General features: G+C 44.0%; 2 protein-coding genes across 5 annotated transcripts in view; one reads left to right on the top strand and one right to left on the bottom strand.

The window, feature by feature from the left end:
• GABRD (gamma-aminobutyric acid type A receptor subunit delta) overlaps positions 1-20,176 on the top strand; it is a 110,677-nt gene that overhangs the window by 21,955 nt on the left and 68,546 nt on the right. The gene's annotated exons all lie outside the window — the stretch shown is intronic.
• CFAP74 (cilia and flagella associated protein 74) overlaps positions 1-20,176 on the bottom strand; it is a 79,945-nt gene that overhangs the window by 20,772 nt on the left and 38,997 nt on the right. For all 4 annotated transcript variants that reach the window (XM_060199884.1, XM_060199882.1, XM_060199883.1 and 1 more), the window contains 4 exons: positions 18,112-18,185; positions 17,007-17,129; positions 13,649-13,770; positions 12,824-12,952 (listed from right to left, as the gene is read on the bottom strand). In XM_060199884.1, the coding sequence (XP_060055867.1) occupies positions 12,824-12,952; positions 13,649-13,770; positions 17,007-17,129; positions 18,112-18,185 (448 nt within the window). The remainder of the gene's footprint in view (positions 1-12,823; positions 12,953-13,648; positions 13,771-17,006; positions 17,130-18,111; positions 18,186-20,176) is intronic.

A 20,176-nucleotide genomic window follows, 5' to 3' on the forward strand; every position in this document is an offset into this window, starting at 1 on the left:
TGAGAGAGCTGGGGAGATAGTATAATGATTATACAGAAGACTTTCATGCTTCAGGCTCCAAGCTCCCAGGTTCAACCCCCAGTATCACTTTAAGCCAGAACTGAGCAGTACTCTGGTCTTTGTGTATTTCTCTCTCATTAAAAATAAAATAAGACTTCCTGTTCCGGAGGCGGAGCTACAAGCAGCAGATCGCTTTCTCTCCTCTCCTCTCCTCTCCTCTCCCGGATCAACTAGGAATACCAAAGGAGACCACCTGGACCGAAACAAGACAGGACTAGAATGATCACAGGAACCCAGTAAATCACCCGTGAGTACAAACACGCGTGGCTGGTGACAGAGAGGAGAGAGGGGCCTAAGGAGAGATTAAGTGACTGCTAACAGTTCAACAGTTTATCAGTGGAGACACCACCTCCATTCTGCTCCACAACAAGGGGACAGCTGAAGGGAGGAAAGGACTCCCCAGAGACTCACCAAGTGCAACTCTGAGTCTCCATTGCTACTACCCTCAGAATCTGGAGCAGTAACAGGGAGGGACACCAGGGGACAGAGATCTAACTGGGAAACTCAGGAGAAGACCTATACCTCGGTGGCATAGCTGAGGGGCTGTGAAAGTCTCTTTGCATAACCACTGGATTATCTCTGCCACACCCTGCTTTATCTCTTGGTCAGGAGTCAGTGATAAAGCTAAGAAGCCTATTGACAGTTTAAAATCCCTCAGGCTCCCATAGCCTACAGGGAAGAAAAAAAATAAGAGGCTTTTACACCACTGAGCTCCAACTCAGGGATTGAAAAAACTGTTAATTTCCACCACGGTAAACCCTTTAATTAAATTACTTAGACACAAGTCAATCCAGGCAATAGTGATCAATAATTTGAAAAGTACTGATAAAGGGAACTCATAACATAATATATAAAATGGTTAAAACAACAAGAAAAAAAATTGGAGACTCGAACCAGGACAAGAGTCCAGCTGAAAGTCCTCCAGAGGGTGAAGCACAAAACAACGAGTTCAACATCCAAACATTAGCTAAGGAAATAATAACAGGAGTGAGTAAAGAATTTGAAAAAATTGTAATCAGAAATGCAGGAACAACAAGTGAGAATATGGAAGGAAATTCTAATTATCTCATGGTTATTAGAGAGCTGAAAGCTGAAATCGCTGAGCTAAGAAGGCAACTAGCTGAACAAGATAAAACAGTATCAGAGCAGGGCAACAAAACAGATGAACTCCAGAAAGCAGTAGAGGGCAGAGAGAATAGAATCTATGAGGCTGAAGACAGAATTGGCAAGATTGAGGATGAATTAGAGGCAACTAAAAAAGAAGTAAGAGATCTCAAAAAGAGATTAAGAGATGCTGAAAACAACAACAGAGTCCTATGGGATGACTTCAAAAGAAACAATATACGCATTATTGGCTTACCAAAGGAAGAAAGAGAAGGAGAGGAGGAAAGCATTCTCCAGGCCATAATAGCTGAAAATTTCTCTAGTCTAGACAACACCAAAGACATAAAGATTCAAGAAGCCCAGAGGGTCCCAAACAGATTAACCCAGACCTAAAGACACCAAGACATGTCATACTTAGAATGGAAAGGAATAAGGATAAAGAAAGGATCCTCAAGGCTGCAAGAGAAAAACAAAGAGTCACCTACAAAGGAAAACCCATAAGATTAGCATCAGACTTCTCCATACAAACACTACAGGCCAGAAGAGAATGGCAAGATATCTATCGAGTGCTCAATGAGAAAGGCTTTCAGCCAAGAATACTATATCCTGCTAGACTGTCATTCAGATTAGATGGAAGCATCAAAACCTTCTCAGACAAGCAACAGTTGAAGGAAGCAACCATCACCAAGCCTGCCCTGAAAGAAGTTCTGAAAGGTCTCCTATAAACAACCAGACCACCACAAATAGGACATATATCAAAACACTCTAAAACTCTTCAAGAATGGCGTTAAAATATCTTCAATCTTTGATATCAATAAATGTCAATGGCCTGAATTCACCTATTAAAAGACACAGAGTAGGAAGATGGATCAGAAAACACAACCCAACAATATGTTGTCTACAGGAAACTCACCTAACTCAACAAGACAAACACAGACTTAAAGTGAAAGGATGGAAAACTATCATACAAGCCAATGGCCCACAAAAAAGGGCAGGAACAGCTATTCTCATATCTGACATGATAGACTTTAAAATAGATAAGATTAAAAAAGATAGGAATGGACACTACTTAATGCTCAGAGGATCAGTCAACCAAGAGGACTTAACAATTATTAATATCTATGCACCCAATGAGAAGCCATCTAAATACATCAAACTTCTACTGAAAGAGCTACAGCAATATATTAGCAGTACCACAATCATAGTAGGGGACTTCAACACCCCACTATCTCAACTTGACAGATCATCCAGGAAGAAAATCAGTAAAGACATAAGGGAGCTAAATGAAGAGATAGATAAACTAGAACTATTGGACATTTTCAGAGTCATTCATCCCAAGAAACTGGAATACACATTTTATTCAAATCCACATGGATCATTCTCAAGGACAGACCATATGTTAGGCCACAAAGACAGCATCAGCCAATTCAAGAGTACTGAAATCATCCCAAGCATCTTCTCAGACCACAGTGGAATTAAACTAACATTTAACAATCAACAAAAGATTAGTAACAGTCCCAAAATGTGGAAGCTCAACAGTACACTTCTTAACAACTTCTGGGTCAAAGAGGAAATCAAGGAAGAAATAAAAATGTTTCGAGAGTTCAATGAAAATGAAGACACAAGCTATAAAAATATTTGGGACACAGCTAAAGCAGTCCTAAGAGGGAAGTTCATAGCTATACAAGCACACATTAGGAAACAAGAAAAGGCACAAATAAACAGCCTGATTGCACATCTTAAAGACCTAGAAGAAGAACAACAAAGGAATCCTAAAGCAACCAGAAGGACAGAAATCACTAAAGTTAGGGCAGAAATAAATAACATTGAGAATAGGAAAACCATACAAAAGATCAATGAAAGTAAATGTTGGTTCTTTGAAAGAGTAAACAAAATCGTCAAACCTTTAGCCAGACTCACAAAACAAAAAAGGGAGAAGACCCAAATAAATCGGATAGTAAATGAAAGAGGAGATATCACAACAGACACTGCAGAAATTCAACATATCATGCAAGGCTTCTATGAAAAACTATATGCCACCAAGCTGCTAGAGAACCTGGAAGAAATGAATGATTTCCTAGATACCTACCAACTTCCAAAACTAAGTAAAGAGGAAGTGGATAACATGAACAGGCCCATCACAGCTAATGAAATTGAAACAGTTATCAAAAATCTTCCCAAAAATAAAAGTCCTGGACCAGATGGTTTTACAAATGAATTCTACAAAACTTTCAAAGAAGAACTAATACCTCTACTTTTAAAAGTCTTCCAGAAGATTGAAGACACTGGAATACTCCCTGCCAGCTTCTATGAAGCCAACATCACCCTGATACCAAAAGCAGACAGGGACACAACCAAAAAAGAAAACTACAGACCAATATCTCTGATGAACATAGATGCGAAAATATTGAACAAAATTCTAGCCAACGGGATACAGCAGTATATCAAAAAGATTGTTCATCATGACCAAGTGGGGTTTATCCCAGGCATGCAAGGTTGGTTTAATATACGTAAATCAATCAATGTGATCCACCACATCAACAAAAGCAAGACCAAAAACCACATGGTCATATCAATAGATGCAGAGAAAGCCTTTGACAAAATACAACATCCCTTTATGATCAAAACACTACAAAAAATGGGAATAGATGGAAAATTCCTGAAGATAGTGGAGTCTATATATAGCAAACCTACAGCCAACATCATACTCAATGGTGAAAAACTGGAAGCATTTCCCCTCAGATCAGGTACTAGACAGGGCTGCCCACTATCACCATTACTATTCAACATAGTGTTGGAAGTTCTTGCCATAGCAATCAGGCAGGAGCAAGGAATTAAAGGAATACAGATTGGAAGAGAAGAAGTCAAACTCTCCTTATTTGCAGATGACATGATAGTATACATGGAAAAACCTAAGGAATCTAGCAAGAAGCTTTTGGAAATCATCAGGCAATACAGTAATGTGTCAGGCTATAAAATTAACATTCAAAAGTCAGTGGCATTCCTCTATGCAAACACTAAGTTAGAAGAAATTGAAATCCAGAAATCAGTTCCTTTTTCTATAGCAACAAAAACAATAAAATATCTAGTAGTAAACCTAACCAAAGAAGTGAAAGACTTGTATACTGAAAATTATGAGTCACTACTCAAAGAAATTGAAAAAGACACAAAGAAGTGGAAAGATATTCCTTGTTCATGGGTTGGTAGAATTAACATCATCAAAATGAATATATTACCCAGAGCCATCTACAAATTTAATGCTATCCCCATCAAGATCCCAAGCACATTTTTTAGGAGAATAGAACAAATGCTGTTGTTTTCGCCGGGTTATGTTGTTTTCGCCGGGCTAGCTTCACGGGTGGGTAACAGACAACCAGGGATTCATGGTTGAGCTGTAGGCAGTATCTCTTTATTCATGCAGGACGCAGCACAATCTAAGATGAGCTAAGCTAAACTCAAAGTACAGTACTGTAAAACTCACAATGCTGTCTTTATATATACTTGCCAAGTAGGGTGGAAACAGGGTGTGACATAGAGAGGGTGGAGAGAAAAGTGACTGGTGACAATCAGTGTGTGACAAGGAGAGGATCAGGGTGTGACAAGGAGGGGGGTGGAGCAAAAACATATCATGAAACAGTGGGGATTGAACCAATGCCCTGGAGGGAGGTGCTTGTTAACAGCGGTTATATAAATAGAATGAAGTGGTTATGTAAATAGAATAGTGTTAAGCAGGGGGGATTTAAACCAAATGAAACAGAAGGGGTCTCATGCATACCAACAATTCCCCCTTTCTTTTTAACTAATGGCCATTGCGGGGTGAACAGAAATGTATATTGTACAGGCGTTTTCAAAAGAACTGGCATATGACATGGAAAACAAAATAGGCGAGCAGCAATAACTAGTGGAGCTTTTCTTGCCTCAAAGGGCAAGGCCTAGCAGGCGAAAGGGCATTTCTTGCCTCTGGGAGTGCTTCATGCCTCTGGGGGCATCTCTTGCCTCAAAGGGCGATTCTTGCCTCTGTGGGCATCTCTTGCCTCTTGGGGCGCTTCATGCCTCTGTGGGCATAACCTAATAAGGAGGGGGAGTTTTCTGCCTCTGGGACAGAGCCTGCAGGCGAGGGGACATGGTCTATAAAGTCTCAAGGCAATTGGCTGAAGTTAGTCTTTGAGAAACACAGCTGTGTGTACCAGTAAGTCCGATGGAGTTGTCAGTCCAAAGTAGCTGACCACAGACGAAAATGTCAAAGGATGAAACGCTGCACGTCTGTCTCGATGGGGAATGTCGGCCACCAGAATTCTGCTTTTCTGTAGAGAGTGAGCTTTGGAGTCTGTGAATCTGTTTCTTCATGTCGTGCCAGGTTTCATCATTGGTTTCCGGGGGCGATGTCAGAGAACCGGATCCAAATGGATTTCCAGGAATTCCATTTGAGTAGATGCTTTTTCATGTGAAGACTTGACAGCTGAAATTCACTTACTTGTCAAACAAAACTTGTAGCAGATTAGAAGTTTACTACAATTGATAACTCCATTATAATTGGAAGTCGTTTCTAGTATGATTTTAAGGTTGTTTAAACAGTTTAAACTCAATACAATGTGGAAAGGTAAACAGAAGAACCACAATTAAAAGCCTCAGGCATGAGAATAATTAACATAATCATTGCACTATCTGCCCCACCCATAACTCATACAGTTTTCAGGATTAAACGTTTCAGATTCATGTCAAGACGTAAAAGAGAAATCAAAGGAGGGAAAAAACAATTTTTGGATTGTTTCTGGATGTCTCTAGAAATCATGGCTGCGTCCAGCATTTTTTTTTAAGTCAATGTCAAACAAAAATTCAGTCATTCAAATCATTCTCTTATGAAACGCAACTTGAACCAGATTATCAAGATCTCACCATGTAGGATTAAGAATCCCCGGAGGGCGACCTAGTCCAAAAAGGTCCTCGAAATTCCATTTAGGGTGTTTCTGACTGTTCCTGCTGGATTGCTTCAGGCACCCATTTTTAAAAGCGTCTTCCCATCGAAGAAAGAATCCAATCAGGAGAGTAGAACTAACCACGTGTCTCCATACTTGGGAACTGCCAGGGTACTCGAGAATGCTCCTCAAATTAGAGTAGTCCTTCTCCATGGGAAACATTCGAGAAGAAGTCCAGAAAGTCCCAGGGGAAATCCCCATGCATATCCCAAGTTCTATGATCACAGTCATAAAGAACCAAATTGTGGCCCGGAGCAAAATGTAGTCCTTTTCCTCAGGAAACATGGGAGAGGGAATCCAGAAAGTCCAAGGAGAAATCTCCGTGCATCTCCCAAGCTCTATGATCCCGGTCATAAGAAACCAAAGTTCCCGGTCAGGGAACCGAAATGTAGCCCAGAGTAAAATGTTCCAGAGACAGACTAACTATCTCATGATGAAACAGTAGAGGCTTTGACAAACCTCTTCATAAGTAGAAAGGCAACCCATGGTGGATGGGTAGCCAAGTTTACTTATCTGGACGATGGGTGGGTAGGGTCCCACGTTGATGCCGGTCCATGTTTCAGGGCTTATTTCAGTCCCTGTTCAGGCGCCATATGTTGTTTTCGCCGGGTTATGTTGTTTTTGCCGGGCTAGCTTCACGGGCGGGTAACAGACGACCAGGGATTCATGGTTGAGCTGTAGGCAGTATCTCTTTATTCATGCAGGACGCAGCACAATCTAAGATGAGCTAAGCTAAACTCAAAGTACAGTACTGTAAAACTCACAATGCTGTCTTTATATATACTTGCCAAGTAGGGTGGAAACAGGGTGTGACATAGAGAGGGTGGAGAGAAAAGTGACTGGTGACAATCAGTGTGTGACAAGGAGAGGATCAGGGTGTGACAAGGAGGGGGGTGGAGCAAAAACATATCATGAAACAGTGGGGATTGAACCAATGCCCTGGAGGGAGGTGCTTGTTAACAGCGGTTATATAAATAGAATGAAGTGGTTATGTAAATAGAATAGTGTTAAGCAGGGGGGATTTAAACCAAATGAAGCAGAAGGGGTCTCATGCATACCAACAAAATGCTACAAATGTTCATCTGGAACCAGAAAAGACCTAGAATTGCCAAAACAATCTTGAGAAAAAAGAACAGAACCAGAGGCATCACACTCCCAGATTTCAAACTGTATTATAGGGCCATTGTCATCAAAACTGCTTGGTACTGGAACATGAACAGACACACTGACCAGTGGAATAGAACTGAGAGCCCAGAAATGAGGCCCCATACCTATGGACATCTAATCTTTGACAAAGGGGCCCAGACTATTACATGGGGAAAGCAGAGTCTCTTCAACAAATGGTGTTGGAAACAATGGGTTGAAACATGGAGAAGAATGAAACTGAATCACTGTATTTCACCAAATACAAAAGTAAATTCCAAGTGGATCAAGGACTTGGATGTTAGACCAGAACCTATCAGATACTTAGAGAAAAATATTGGCAGAACTTTTTTCCGCATAAATTTTAAAGACATTTTCAATGAAACGAATCCAATTACAAGGAAGACTAAGGCAAGTATAAACCTATGGGACTACATCAAATTAAAAAGCTTCTTCACAGCAAAAGAAACCACTACCCAAACCAAGAGACCCCTCACAGAATGGGAGAAGATCTTTACATGCCATACATCAGATAAGAGTTTAATAACCAACATATATAAAGAGCTTGCCAGACTCAACAACAAGAGAACAAATAACCCCATCCAAAAATGGGGGGAGGACTTGGACAGAATATTCACCACAGAAGAGATCCAAAAGGCCGAGAAACACATAAAAAAGTGCTCCAAGTCTCTGATTGTCAGAGAAATGCAAATCAAGACAACAATGAGATATCACTTCACTCCTGGAAGAATGTCATACATCAGAAAAGGTAACAGCAGCAAATGCTGGAAAGGGTATGGGGTCAAAGGAACCCTCCTGCACTGCTGGTGGGAATGTAAATTGGCCCAACCTCTGTGGAGAACAGTCTGGAGAACTCTCAGAAGGCTAGAAATGGACCTACGCTATGACCCTGCAATTCTACTCCTGGGGATATATCCTAAGGAACCCAACACATCCATCCAAAAAGATCTGTGTACACGTATGTTCTTGGCAGCACAATTTGTAATAGCCAAAACCTGGAAGCAACCCAGGTGTCCAGCAGCAGATGAGTGGCTGAGCAAGTTGTGGTATATATACACAATGGAATACTACTCAGCTGTAAAAAAATGGTGATTTTACCGTTTTCAGCCGATCTTGGATGGACCTTGAAAAAATCATGTTGAGTGAAATAAGTCAGAAACAGAAGGATGAATATGGGATGATCTCACTCTCAGGCCGAAGTTGAAAAACAAGATTAGAAAAGAAAATACAAGTCGAACCTGAAATGGAATTGGAGTATTACACCAAAGTAAAAGACTCGGGGGTGGGTGGGTGGGTGGGGAGAATACAGGTCCATGAAAGATGATGAATGACATAGTGGGGGTTGTGTTGTTAAATGGGAATCTGGGGAATGTTATGCATGTACAAACTATTGTATTTACTGTTGAATGTAAAACATTAATTCCCCAATAAAGAAATAAATTATTAAAAAAAAATAAATATACTGCACCAAAGTAGGGGACACTGGGGAGGAATAGAATAAGGAGTCTAGGGGGCAGAGGTGGCTTGGCGTCCTTGATGGGGGGATAAGAATATGTAGAATATGGGAGTCGGGCTGTAGCGCAGCGGGTTAAGCGCAGGTGGCGCAAAGCACAAGGACCGGCATAAGGATCCCGGTTCGAACCCCGGCTCCCCACCTGTAGGGGAGTCACTTCACAGGCGGTGAAGCAGGTCTGCAGGTGTCTATCTTTCTCTCCTCCTCTCTGTCTTCCCCTCCTCTCTCCATTTCTCTCTGTCCTATCCATCAACGACAACAACAATAATAACTACAACAATAAAACAACAAGGGCAACAAAAGGGAATAAATAAATAAATAAATATTTTAAAAAAAAGAATATGTAGCAGACACCAGTTACACAGAACTGGGAAACCTTACACATATATAGACAAATATGCTGTAAATCATTAACCCCCAAATAAAAAATATAATAAAAAATAAAAATACAATAAAGTAAATAGGGGCCAGGCAGTGGCACACCTGGTTAAGCACACATATTATCATGTACAAGAACCTGGGTTCAAGTCCCGGTGCCCCACCTGTAGGGGGATGTTTCACGAGCAGTGAAGCAGGCCTGCAGGTGTCTCTCTTTCTCTATCTACCCTTCTCTCTCTACTCTTCCCCTCTCAATTTCTCTCTGTCCTGTCAAGTAAAATAGAAAGAAAAAGATGGCTTCTGGGAGTGGTGGATTTGTTGAGCCAGCACCGAGCTCCAGTGATAATCCTAGTGGCAATAAAATAAATAAATATACTAATAAAAGAAGTTATGGGGTATATAATCTGTGGAATACTACTCTGCAGTCAGGAATTTGAGGTGATTATACTTAGCAAAATAAGCAAAGAGGTGAAAGACAATTACCAGATGGTTTAACACATGTGGAATATAGACAACTTAAACATGTGATCTTGTAAAAAAGAGAGAAAGAAAGAAAATACCAAAAGTAAATAAATTATCTCTAAGGCTTTCTAATAATGAGGTTGGTTATCATGGGGAGACTGGGGGTACAGAATTTTGGTGGTGAAGTAGGGCACCAAAGTAAAAAATCTCTGGGTTCAGGGTGGATGTTCAGCTTAATCGGTAGGGGTTGGGGGGGTGGGGGAGGATGGGATGGGACACAGTTTTTGGTGGTGGGAATGTTGTTTATGTACTCTCCTATTCATTTGTAGTCATATAAATCACTACTTAATATGAGAGGGGAAAACTGAATATCTCAACCTTTTTAAAAAATATTTTCTTTTATATTTATTTTTTCCCTTTGTTGCTCTTGTTTTTCATTGTTGTTATAGTTATTATTTTTGTTGTTATTGATGTCATCATTGTTAGGACAGAGAGAAATGGAGAGAGAAGGGGAAGACAGAGAGGGGGAGAGAAAGACACTTGCAGACCTGCTTCACCGCCTGTGAAGTGACTCCCCTCCAGGTGGGGAGCCGGGGGCTCGAACCGGGATCCTCACGCTGGTCCTTGCCGGTCCTTGTGCTTTGCGCCATGAGTGCTTAGCCCGCTGTGCTACCACCCAACTCCCTGTTATTTATTTATTTTTTATCGTTGTTGTGGTTATTTTTATTATTGTTGTTATGGATATGGTTGTTGGATAGGACAGAGAGAAATTGAAAGAGGAGGGGAAGACAGAGAGGGCGAGAGAAAGACAGACACCTGCAGACCTGCTTCACCACCTGTGAAGTGACTCCCCTGCAGGGGGGGCTGGGGGCTTGAACCAGGATCCTTATATCAGTCCTTGCGTTTTGCACCATGTGCGCTTAACCTACTGCGCTACCGCCTGACCCCCCACCAGTGTTCCTTTTTATAAATAAAAATTAAAAAAAAAAGAATTTTGGTGGTGGGTGTGGTGTGGTTGCTGGAATTTTGCAGCAAATAACTACTAATCACAAAAAAAGAAATGGCGGTGGTCTGGGATGTGGTGCAGTGGATATGATACTGAACTCTCAAGCATGGTCTTGAGTTCGAGCTCAGGAAGCACATGTACCAGAATGATTTATCTGGTTCTCTCCCTCTCCCTCTCCCTCTCCCTCTCCCTCTCTCTCCCCCTCTCTGTCCTTCCCTCCTCCTATCCTTCTCATTAATAAATAAATAAATAAATAAAATATTAAAAAAAGAAAAGAAATGGTGGGGCGGGGCGGTAGCGCAGTGGGATAAGTACACATAGCGCTAAGCGCATGGACCAGCATAAGGATCCCGGTTGGAGCCCCTGTCTCCCCACCTGCAAGGGGGGGGTGTCACATCACAAGCGGTGAAACAGGTCTGCAGGTGTCTTTATCCCCCCCTCTTTTTAAAATTTTTTATTTATAAAAAGGAAACAATGATTAAACCATACATTAAGAAGGGTACAATTCCATACAATTCCCACCACAACTCCGTATCCCATCCCCTCCCCTGATAGCTTTCCTATTCTTTAACCCTCTAGGAGTATGGACCCAAGATCATTGTGGGATGCAGAAGGTGGAAGGTCTGGCTTCTGTAATTGCTTCCCCACAGAACATGGGCATTGATAGGTCGATCTGTACTCCCAGCCTGCCTCTCTCTTTTCCTAGTGGGGAAGGGCTCTGGGGTTGTCTGTCCAGGGAAGTCTGGTCGGCATCATGCTAGCATCTGGAACCTGGTGGTTGAAAAGAGAGTTAACATACAAAGCCAGAACTGGCATAAAGGTCCCCGTTCGAGCCCCCGGCTCCCCACCTGCAGGGGAATCACTTCACAGGCGGTGAAGCAGGTCTGCAGGTGTCTTTCTCTCCCCCTCTCTCCATTTCTCACTGTCCTATCTAACAACAATGATATCAATAACAACAACTACAACACCAATGAAAAACAACAAGGGCAACAAAAGGGAAAACAAACAAATAAATATAAAACAAAACAAAACAAACAAAAACATACAAAGCCAAACAAATTGTTGACCAATCATGGACCTAAAGGCTGGAATAATTCAGATAAAGAGTTGGGGTTTTTTTTTCTCCATTTTGTAGATAGCTAGCAGGCATGTTTTAGTTATATTCCAAAGGGCCTGTGGCTACACTAGTTTTTGTTTGTTTGTTTTTCCATGAGCCTGAAATCTGATATGCAGGTGGATCCTAATTATTGTCTGGGGAGATGATGTCATGACTGGAAGAAGGACCAGAAAGCTGGATCAGGAAAGAGAGTAGCTCCCTAATATAGGAAAGGGGTATAAATATTGTTGATTGTATCTCTCCTTCTCGGTCTTCCCCTCCTCTCTTGATTTCACTCTGTCCTATCAACAACAACAACAATAACAACAGCAACAATGGCAACAAAGTGGTATAGGCATCCCCAGTGATAACCCTGGAGGAAAAAAAAAGTAGCTTATAAAAACAAGTTAAAAAATTTAAATTTTAAAATTTTATTTTAAAAATATTTATTTATTTATTCCTTTTTGTTGCCCTTGTTGTTTTATTGTTATTATTGTTCCTGTTATTGATGTCCTTGTTTTTGGATAGGACAGAGAGAAATGGAGAGAGGAGGGGAGACAGAGGGGGAGAGAAAGGTAGACACCTGCAGACCTGCTTCACCGCCTGTGAAGCAACTCCCCTGCAGGTGGGGAACCCAGGGCTTGAACCAGGATCCTTACATCGGTCCTTGCGCTTTGTGCCACCTTCAGTTAACCCATTGTGCTACCATTGGACTCCCAAATTTAATTTTTATTTAAGATTTTTAAATTTGTTATTGGATAGAGACGGAGAGAAACTGAGAGAGAAAGGGGAGACAGAGAGACACCTGCAGACCTGCTTCAATGCCTGTGAAGCGACTCCCCGCAGGTGTGGAGCCGAGGGCTTGAACTGGGATCCTAACTGTTCCTTGTGCTTTGCGCCACTTGTGCTTAACCTGCTGCGCTACCTACCACCCCGATTCCCCCCAATTTAAATCTTAATAAAAAACAAAAGGAAAAGAAGTTCCCATTGTTAAAGAAATACCAGACGAAAATCCAAAGAAGGGAGAGCTCATGTCTGAGAGGAAGGCAGTCTCTGGTGCTTACCGAGGCTTGAACTTGAGCTGCACAGAATAGGACGACAGGGCCTGGATGTAGCCTGTCTCCGGCAAGAGCTCGATGTGGTCTCTGAGCTCCTTGCACACTTCCAGCTTCAGGCGCAGAGCCACTTTTGACCTGATGCACCAAGGGATACAGGACAGCAGCTGTGAGAGTGCTAACCTTTCCCTCATAGTCCCGCTGCTGTGGCCACATGCCTGCTGCACTTCCAAGAAGCTTCAGGTTCTGCACAGGGGCTGGGCAGTGACACAACTAGTTGAGTGCACACAATACTTTAAGGATCAGGGTTTAAGTCCCTGCAAGGGGGGGAAGCTTCATAAGTGGTGGAGCAGTGTAGCAGGTCTCTCTCTCTCTCTCTCTCCCTCTCCGTCTCCCTCTCTCTCTCCCTCTGAATCTTCCCCCTTACCTCTCAACTTCTCTGTCTCCATTCAAAATAAAAATATATATATATTTGGGGGGAAAAAAGCATCACAAAGCAAATATGCCCATTCAGCTTTTTGGCTGCTAGACAACAAACCATAAACAGAACCTAAGACAAAACTGGCCAAGAAGCAAGGCTTAGTCCTGGGGTATGGCATTCCAAAGTGGGTAGAGCATACCCTCTGGAGGCTCCTGTCATTGTCAGTTTCTGGAAACACTGCTCCCAGGTCCCTGGCTTTGCCCCCACCTCATTGCCCACCAGCAGTGCTGTGTCTTCCCAGATTTCTGTAATTCTGGTTCTCCCCTGTCTCCTGTGACCAGTTTAGGGGGTTGGCCAGCACCCAGGGCACCCCATAATCTCCACAGTCACAACTCTCCTGGACCAGGACTCACCGTGTGTGGACAAGGATGGAGTCCTGGTACAGGCGATCATACATGCAGATCTTGAGGTCCACGTTGGGCTTTGGCACCCAGACTGGCACATCAATAGCGACGCCAGTGGCACCAAAATACAGCTGAACAGAGACATGCAAGTCAGGAGTGTCTCCCCAGGCAGTGCTAGTGCAGGCTCCATGGTGGGGCCAGGCTTCTGCCATGGTTACAGATTATCACCATTGGTTGCCTTTAGAGTTCTGTTCTTTTCACATCATAGAGAAGGGCAGAGAGAGGGAGAGACACCACAGTACAGTCCTACCATCTGGGGGGCTCCTTCCAGTGCTGTGGTTCACAACCGAGGGCTTCATGTCTAGTCAGCTATACATTCTGCCAGGGGAGCTATGTCCTACCTTAAAAAGCTCCCTTCATGATTAAATAAAAGTCATACATAAAAATGTAGAATGGTGGGGGCTGGGCAGTAGCACACCAGGTTAAGCACCCAAAGTGCAGAGAGCAAGGACCTGTGCAAGGATCCAGGTTTGAGCCCCAGCTCCCCACCTGAAGGTGTGAAGCAGGTCTGCAGATGTCTATCTTTCTCTCCCCCTGTGTACTCCTCCCTTCTCAATTTCTCTCTGTCATATCCAACAGCAGCAGCAGCAGCAACAACAACAACAACAATAATGGAAAAAAGATGGCCGCCAGGAGCAGTGGATTTGTAGTGCAGGCACTGAGCCCCAGTGATAACCCGGGAGGTAAAAGAAAACAAAACAACAGAAGTAGAATGGTGTAATGAATGTCATGTACTCATCACACAGCTTCAAGTATTTGACACCTTTTTTGTAGTGTGGGAGGAGGTACAAAGCATAAAGTACTGGACTCTCAAACATGAGGCCCAATTTTGATCCCAGGCAGCACATGTACGAGTGATGTCTAGTTCCCTCTCTGTCTCTGTCTCTCTCTCCTCCTATCCCTTCCACAATCTTTAAAATAAACTTTTATTACAGGGCTGGGGATATGGATAATAGTTCTGTAAAACTTTCATGACTGAGGCTTTGAGGTCCCAGGTTCAATCCCCAGCACCACCATAAGCCAGAGCTTGAGCAGTGCTCTGATTTTTCTGTTTCTTTCATTAAGATAAATAAAATATTAAAAAAATAAACTCTTTATTACAGAAGATCACATAACTTTCACAGTGCTCCCTGGTACCCTGCACTGACAGATCCACAAGACTCTATAGCCCAGGGAAACCCACATTGTCACTTACTACCTCATGGTACTCCAATAGAAGGTTGAAGCATCAAAACTGCCCTGAAGTCCCCCTGCACCCCACATTGTCCTAAAACACTGCCCAGTATACCTGTCCTGGCCCACAGAACTAACAGGGAACAGAAGCACAGAGTCTGGGAGAGACCAGGAAAGAGAGTAGGGACTCTTTCTCTTGGACCAAGCCACTATCGTCTCCCAGAGAAATCCTGAATCCTGGACATTGGGAGCTGCGAAGGGTAAGTGGAGGGAAGGTTTCGGGTGTGTGTGTGTGTGTGCCCTTCAGCTCCCATTGGACTGGGCAGGCCCCTGGTAGGTCAGAGCCCTGGTGCTGGGGCATATACCTGGAGGAAGCTGGACAGGGGTCATTGTGCTAACACTACAGCAGTGAATTTTGGACTCTGCATGCCTTCTGCCAGCACCCTGTGATGGGTGGAGACCCTGCCATAAAGAAAGCAGCCTCCAGGACTAGATAGGGACATTGAAGAGGTGGCTGCTTCCCTTCCCACAGTCTGTGGTGCGGGGGATACTTAGATTATACAAGAAACCAGGTGCAGGTTTATCAGAGCCCTGTGGGGGTATTACAGGGTGATGTGGGGTTCAATAGGGCACTGTGGGACAGTGTTGGGGGACTGTGGGGATTGTGGGGGACTGCATGGCAGTGTGGAACACTGGGGACCACTGTGTAGTTAGTAGCCAGTTCTTTGGCACATGAACCCTTGTGCTATTTTAGAGATACTTAGGATTGATGGCACCTTGGGCCCTGATCTAAAGAATCATCCTATTCCTCAACACCAACCCCTGTAGAGTCATTCCTATCTGGCAGCAGAGGGTGCCTGGAGAAGAGGAGGTAATTAAAAGGGAGCACAGGCACAGCATACACATGACAAAATGTGGGTGTTGTGCTGGTGGGGCAGGGCACATTGGGGGAAATGCTAATAATTAATGAGGAGGAGGACAAGATAGTGCAAATACAAGGGCTCCCAAGTTGCATTTTAATTTGGTCAAAAAGAAGTGTTGGAGGAGGGCATCTAGCTGAGGGTAGCAGTGATTATGGAGTGTTTTCTTCCTTCCATGTGAAAAAAGAGATTCACTTGGGATTATGAGGGATGGAAAGGGGAGAGATTGCTGATGGAAGAGAAAGCAGAGTTTTTGTACAGTGCAAACTTCACCAAGTGTGAGGACCCCATTTCCGCCCCCAGCCACCAGATGGGAGCCCTACCCAAAGGAGAAGTCTCACAAGCACAGGGCAGTGGGGTAATGTCTCTCTTTCTGTCTCCCCCTCTCTGTGTCTCTGCCTCTATCTGAAGGCAAAAAAGAGGGGGCTGGGTAGCGGAGCACTGGATTAAGCACACATAGTACTAAGCACAAGGACCTGTGCAAAGTTTGAGTGCCTGGCTCCCCACCTGTGGGGGGGGTGGGTATGTTGCTTCATAAGTGGTGAAGCAGGTCTGAGGTGTCTATCTTTCTCCCTCTCTATCTTTTTTTTTTTTTTTTTTGCCTCCAGGGTTATTGCTGGGGCTTAGTGCCTGCACTACAAATCTACTGCTCCTGGAGGCCATTTCCCCCCCTTTTGTTGTCCTTGGTGTTTATAGTTATTGTTGTTGTTATTATTGTCATTGCTGTTATTGTTGTTGGATAGGACAGAGAGAAATCCAGAGAGGAGGAGAAGATAGAGAGGGGGAGAGAAAGATAGACACCTACAGACCTGCTTCACCACTTGTGAAGTGACCCCCCTGAAGGTAGGGAGTGTGGGGGGGCTCAAACCGGGATCCTTGCACCAGCTCTTGGCTTCTTGCTTTGTGTGCTTAACCCGCTACGCTACTGTCCGGCCCCCTCTCCCTCTCTATCTTCTCCTCCTCTTAGTTTCTATCTTATTTAAAAAAAAAAAAGGCACCTAGGAATGAAGACTGAGTGGGTCCAAGCACCACCTTATATGCACATGTGTGTTCATGGGTGCTGGTTCTGGGATCGCCCCTCCACACCCCCACCTGTCAAGCGTGGGCAGCAGAGTTCCCCTACAGAGCCTTGTGGGGAGGGAGCGAGGGCGAGGATACCCAGCCCAGGGAGGCTCTGTGTTGTGGTCCAGTACATGAGGCTGCAGGATACTTACTGTTGGGCACTGCTGGTTCTTAAACACCACCTTGAACCTGGTGTGGACTGATCCTGGGGTGATGGGCGTGAATATGATGGGCACTTTGATGGAGGAGAAGGGGGCGACCTCACCCTCTGTTATCTGTACAGCAAGAGAGATGCCAGTGGGACATGAGGGGCTCCCACTGTGCCCACCATGGACTGCACATTCTGCACACACATGAACGCACACATGCACAGCCAAGAATGCCCGACAATCATTCTTCTCCTTGTGTTGGTTACCAGCTTCTTTTTTTTTTTTATTTTTAAATTTATTTTCCCTTTTGTTGCCCTTGTTTTATTGTTGTTGTCGTTGTTGGATAGGACAGAGAGAAATGGAGAGAGGAGGGGAAGACAAAGAAGAGGAGAGAAAGATAGACACCTGAGACCTGCTTCACCGCCTGTGAAGTGACTACCCTGAGGTGGGGAGCCAGGGCTTGAACCAGGGTCCTTAAGCTGGTCCTTGTGCTTTGTGCCATGTGCGCTTAACCCACTGCACTACAGCCCGACCCCCGGGTACCAGCTTTTTTTTTGCTTTTTTTTTTTTCCTCCAGGGTTATTGCTGGGCTCGGTGCCTGCACCATGAATCCACCGCTCCTGGAGGCCATTTTTTCCCCTTTTTGTTGCCCTTGTTGTTGTAGCCTCGTTGTGGTTATTATTATTGCCATTGTTGATGTTGTTCATTGTTGGATAGGACAGAGAGAAATGGAGAGAGGAGGGGAAGACAGAGAGGGGGAGAGAAAGATAGACACCTGCAGACCTGCTTCACCACCTGTGAAGCGACTCCCCTGCAGGTGGGGAGCCGAGGGCTCGAACCGAGATCCTTACGCCAATCCTTGCACTTTTGCGCAACTTGCACTTAACCCACTGCGCCACTGCCCGACCCCCCCCCCCCCCGTACCAGATTTTATGTGGGACTGTGGTTCCCTGGTGCCAGCTTAGATGGCAGACTGTACTCCCCAGTGGTCAGACAAGCCTAGTCAGGTTCTAGTCTGGCTCTGGTCCAGTGGAAGAACCCCTTGGGGTCAGGGGTCAGGACCACTGACTAAAGAAAGATGGGCGATGGAAAGCTGGGGTCTGCTGACCTCTCCCAGTGAGATCTCTGCTTTTTCCTCTTCAACAGGCACTGTCAAAACGGTGGGGCCAGGCACCTCTCCATCTGGAAGAGATGGACATTCCTATGTGAGGTCCTCCTGGGTCAAGATCTGCCCCAGGCACTGGCTGTGGGGGCTGAAGTGCCAGCGTGCACTGGGCTCCCTCTGCTGGATGGATCTTTGTCCTAGCCAGCCCAACCCTGGTTCTAGAAAATATCACTACTTTCAAAAAGATGATTTTTTTCTTATTATTATTAAAAATCAAAGTCCTGAATGAAAAGGAAAACAATGTGAAACTTGGATTGGGTGTAGTGTACTGCACTACAGCAGGGGATTCAGGTGAAGAGGGAAAAGGGAGAGGATGGAAGGGTACTGGGGTCCTAGTGCAGGATGGGGGAAAATGACCTGGATTGGGGATGAGAGTGTCTTGCAGACACCTATCACGGGGAGATGAGAGGTTGTACCTATGTGTTATCAACAGTACTGTGAACCATTAACTTCCCAATAAAGTGGGTTAAAAAACAAAGTCCTAGAAAGGAGACTACCTGGGACCGCAATAAGACAGGACTAGAATGACTTCAGGAACCCACTAAATCACCAGTGAGTGCAAACACATGTGGCTGGTGGACAGAGAGGAGCCTAAGGAGAGATTAAGTGGCTGGTAATAGTCCGGCAGTTTATTAGTTGAGACACTACCTCTAGTCTGTTCCACCAACAAGGGGACAGCTGAAGGGAGGAGAGGACTCCCCGGAGACTCACCAAATGCAACTCTGAGTCTCAATTGCTACTGCCTTCAGAATCTGGAGCAGCGGCAGGGAGGCCCTGGACTGACACCAGGGGACATAGAACTAACCAGGAAACTCAGGAGAAGGCCTATACCTTAGTGGCATAACAGTGGGGCTGTGAAAGTCTCTTTGCATAACCACTGGATTATCTCTGCCACACCCTGCTTTATCTCTTGGTCAGGAGTGAGGGATTAAGCTAAGAAGCCTATTTATAGTTTAAAAGCCCTCAGGCTCCCATAGCCTACAGGGAAGAAAAAGAACAAAAGAGGCTTTTAAGCCACTGAGCTCCAAATCAGGGATTGAAATAATATTGAAACAACTGTTAATTTCCACAACTGTGAACTCTTTAAGTACCTTACTTAGACACAAGTCAATCCAGATAAGAGTGATCAGTCATTTGAAAAGTACTGAGAGAGGGAACTCATAATGTAATATATAAAATGGTTAAACCAACAAGAGGAAATATTGGATAAATGAACCAGGACAAGAGTTCAGCTAAAAAGCCCCCCAAAGGATTAAGCACAAAATGATGAGGTCAACATCGAAACACCAGTTAAGGAAATGATCACAGGAGTGAGTAAAGGGTTTGAAAGAATTGTCATCAAGAACAGAAACAACAAATGAGACTCTGCAAGAAAACACAAAATATCTCAAGGTTATTAGAGAACTGAAAGCTGAAATAGCTGAGCTACGAATACAACTAGCTGAACAAGCTAAAACAGTATCAGAACAGGGTAACAAAATTGATGAACTAGAGCAAACAGTAGAGGGGAGAGAGAATAGAATCAATGAGGCTGAAGACAGAATTAAGAAGACAGAGGATGAATTAGAGACAACCAAAAAAGAAGTAAGAGATCTGAAAAAGAGATTAAGAGATACTGAAAAAAATAACAGAGACCTATGGGATGAATTCAAAAGAAACAATATATGCATTATTGGCTTACCAAAGGAAGAAAGAGAGGGAGAAGAAGAAAGCATTCTTGAGGTCATAATAGCTGAAAATTTCTCTAGTTTAGACAATATCAAAGACATAAAGGTTCAAGAAGCCCAAGAGGTTCCCAAACAGAATTAACCCAGACTTAAAGACACCAAGACACATCAAATTTAGAATGGAAAGGAATAAGGATAAAGAAAGGATCCTGGGAGTTGGGCGCTGGCGCAGTGGGTTAAGCACAGGTGGCACAAAACACAAGGACTGGCGGAAGAATCCTGGTCAAGCCCCCGGATCCTCACTTGCAGGGGAGTCACTTCACAAGCGGTGAAGCAGGTCT

This window comes from Erinaceus europaeus, chromosome 10 (assembly GCF_950295315.1).
Source record: "Erinaceus europaeus chromosome 10, mEriEur2.1, whole genome shotgun sequence".
In the NCBI taxonomy this organism is placed as follows: Eukaryota; Metazoa; Chordata; class Mammalia; order Eulipotyphla; family Erinaceidae; genus Erinaceus; species Erinaceus europaeus.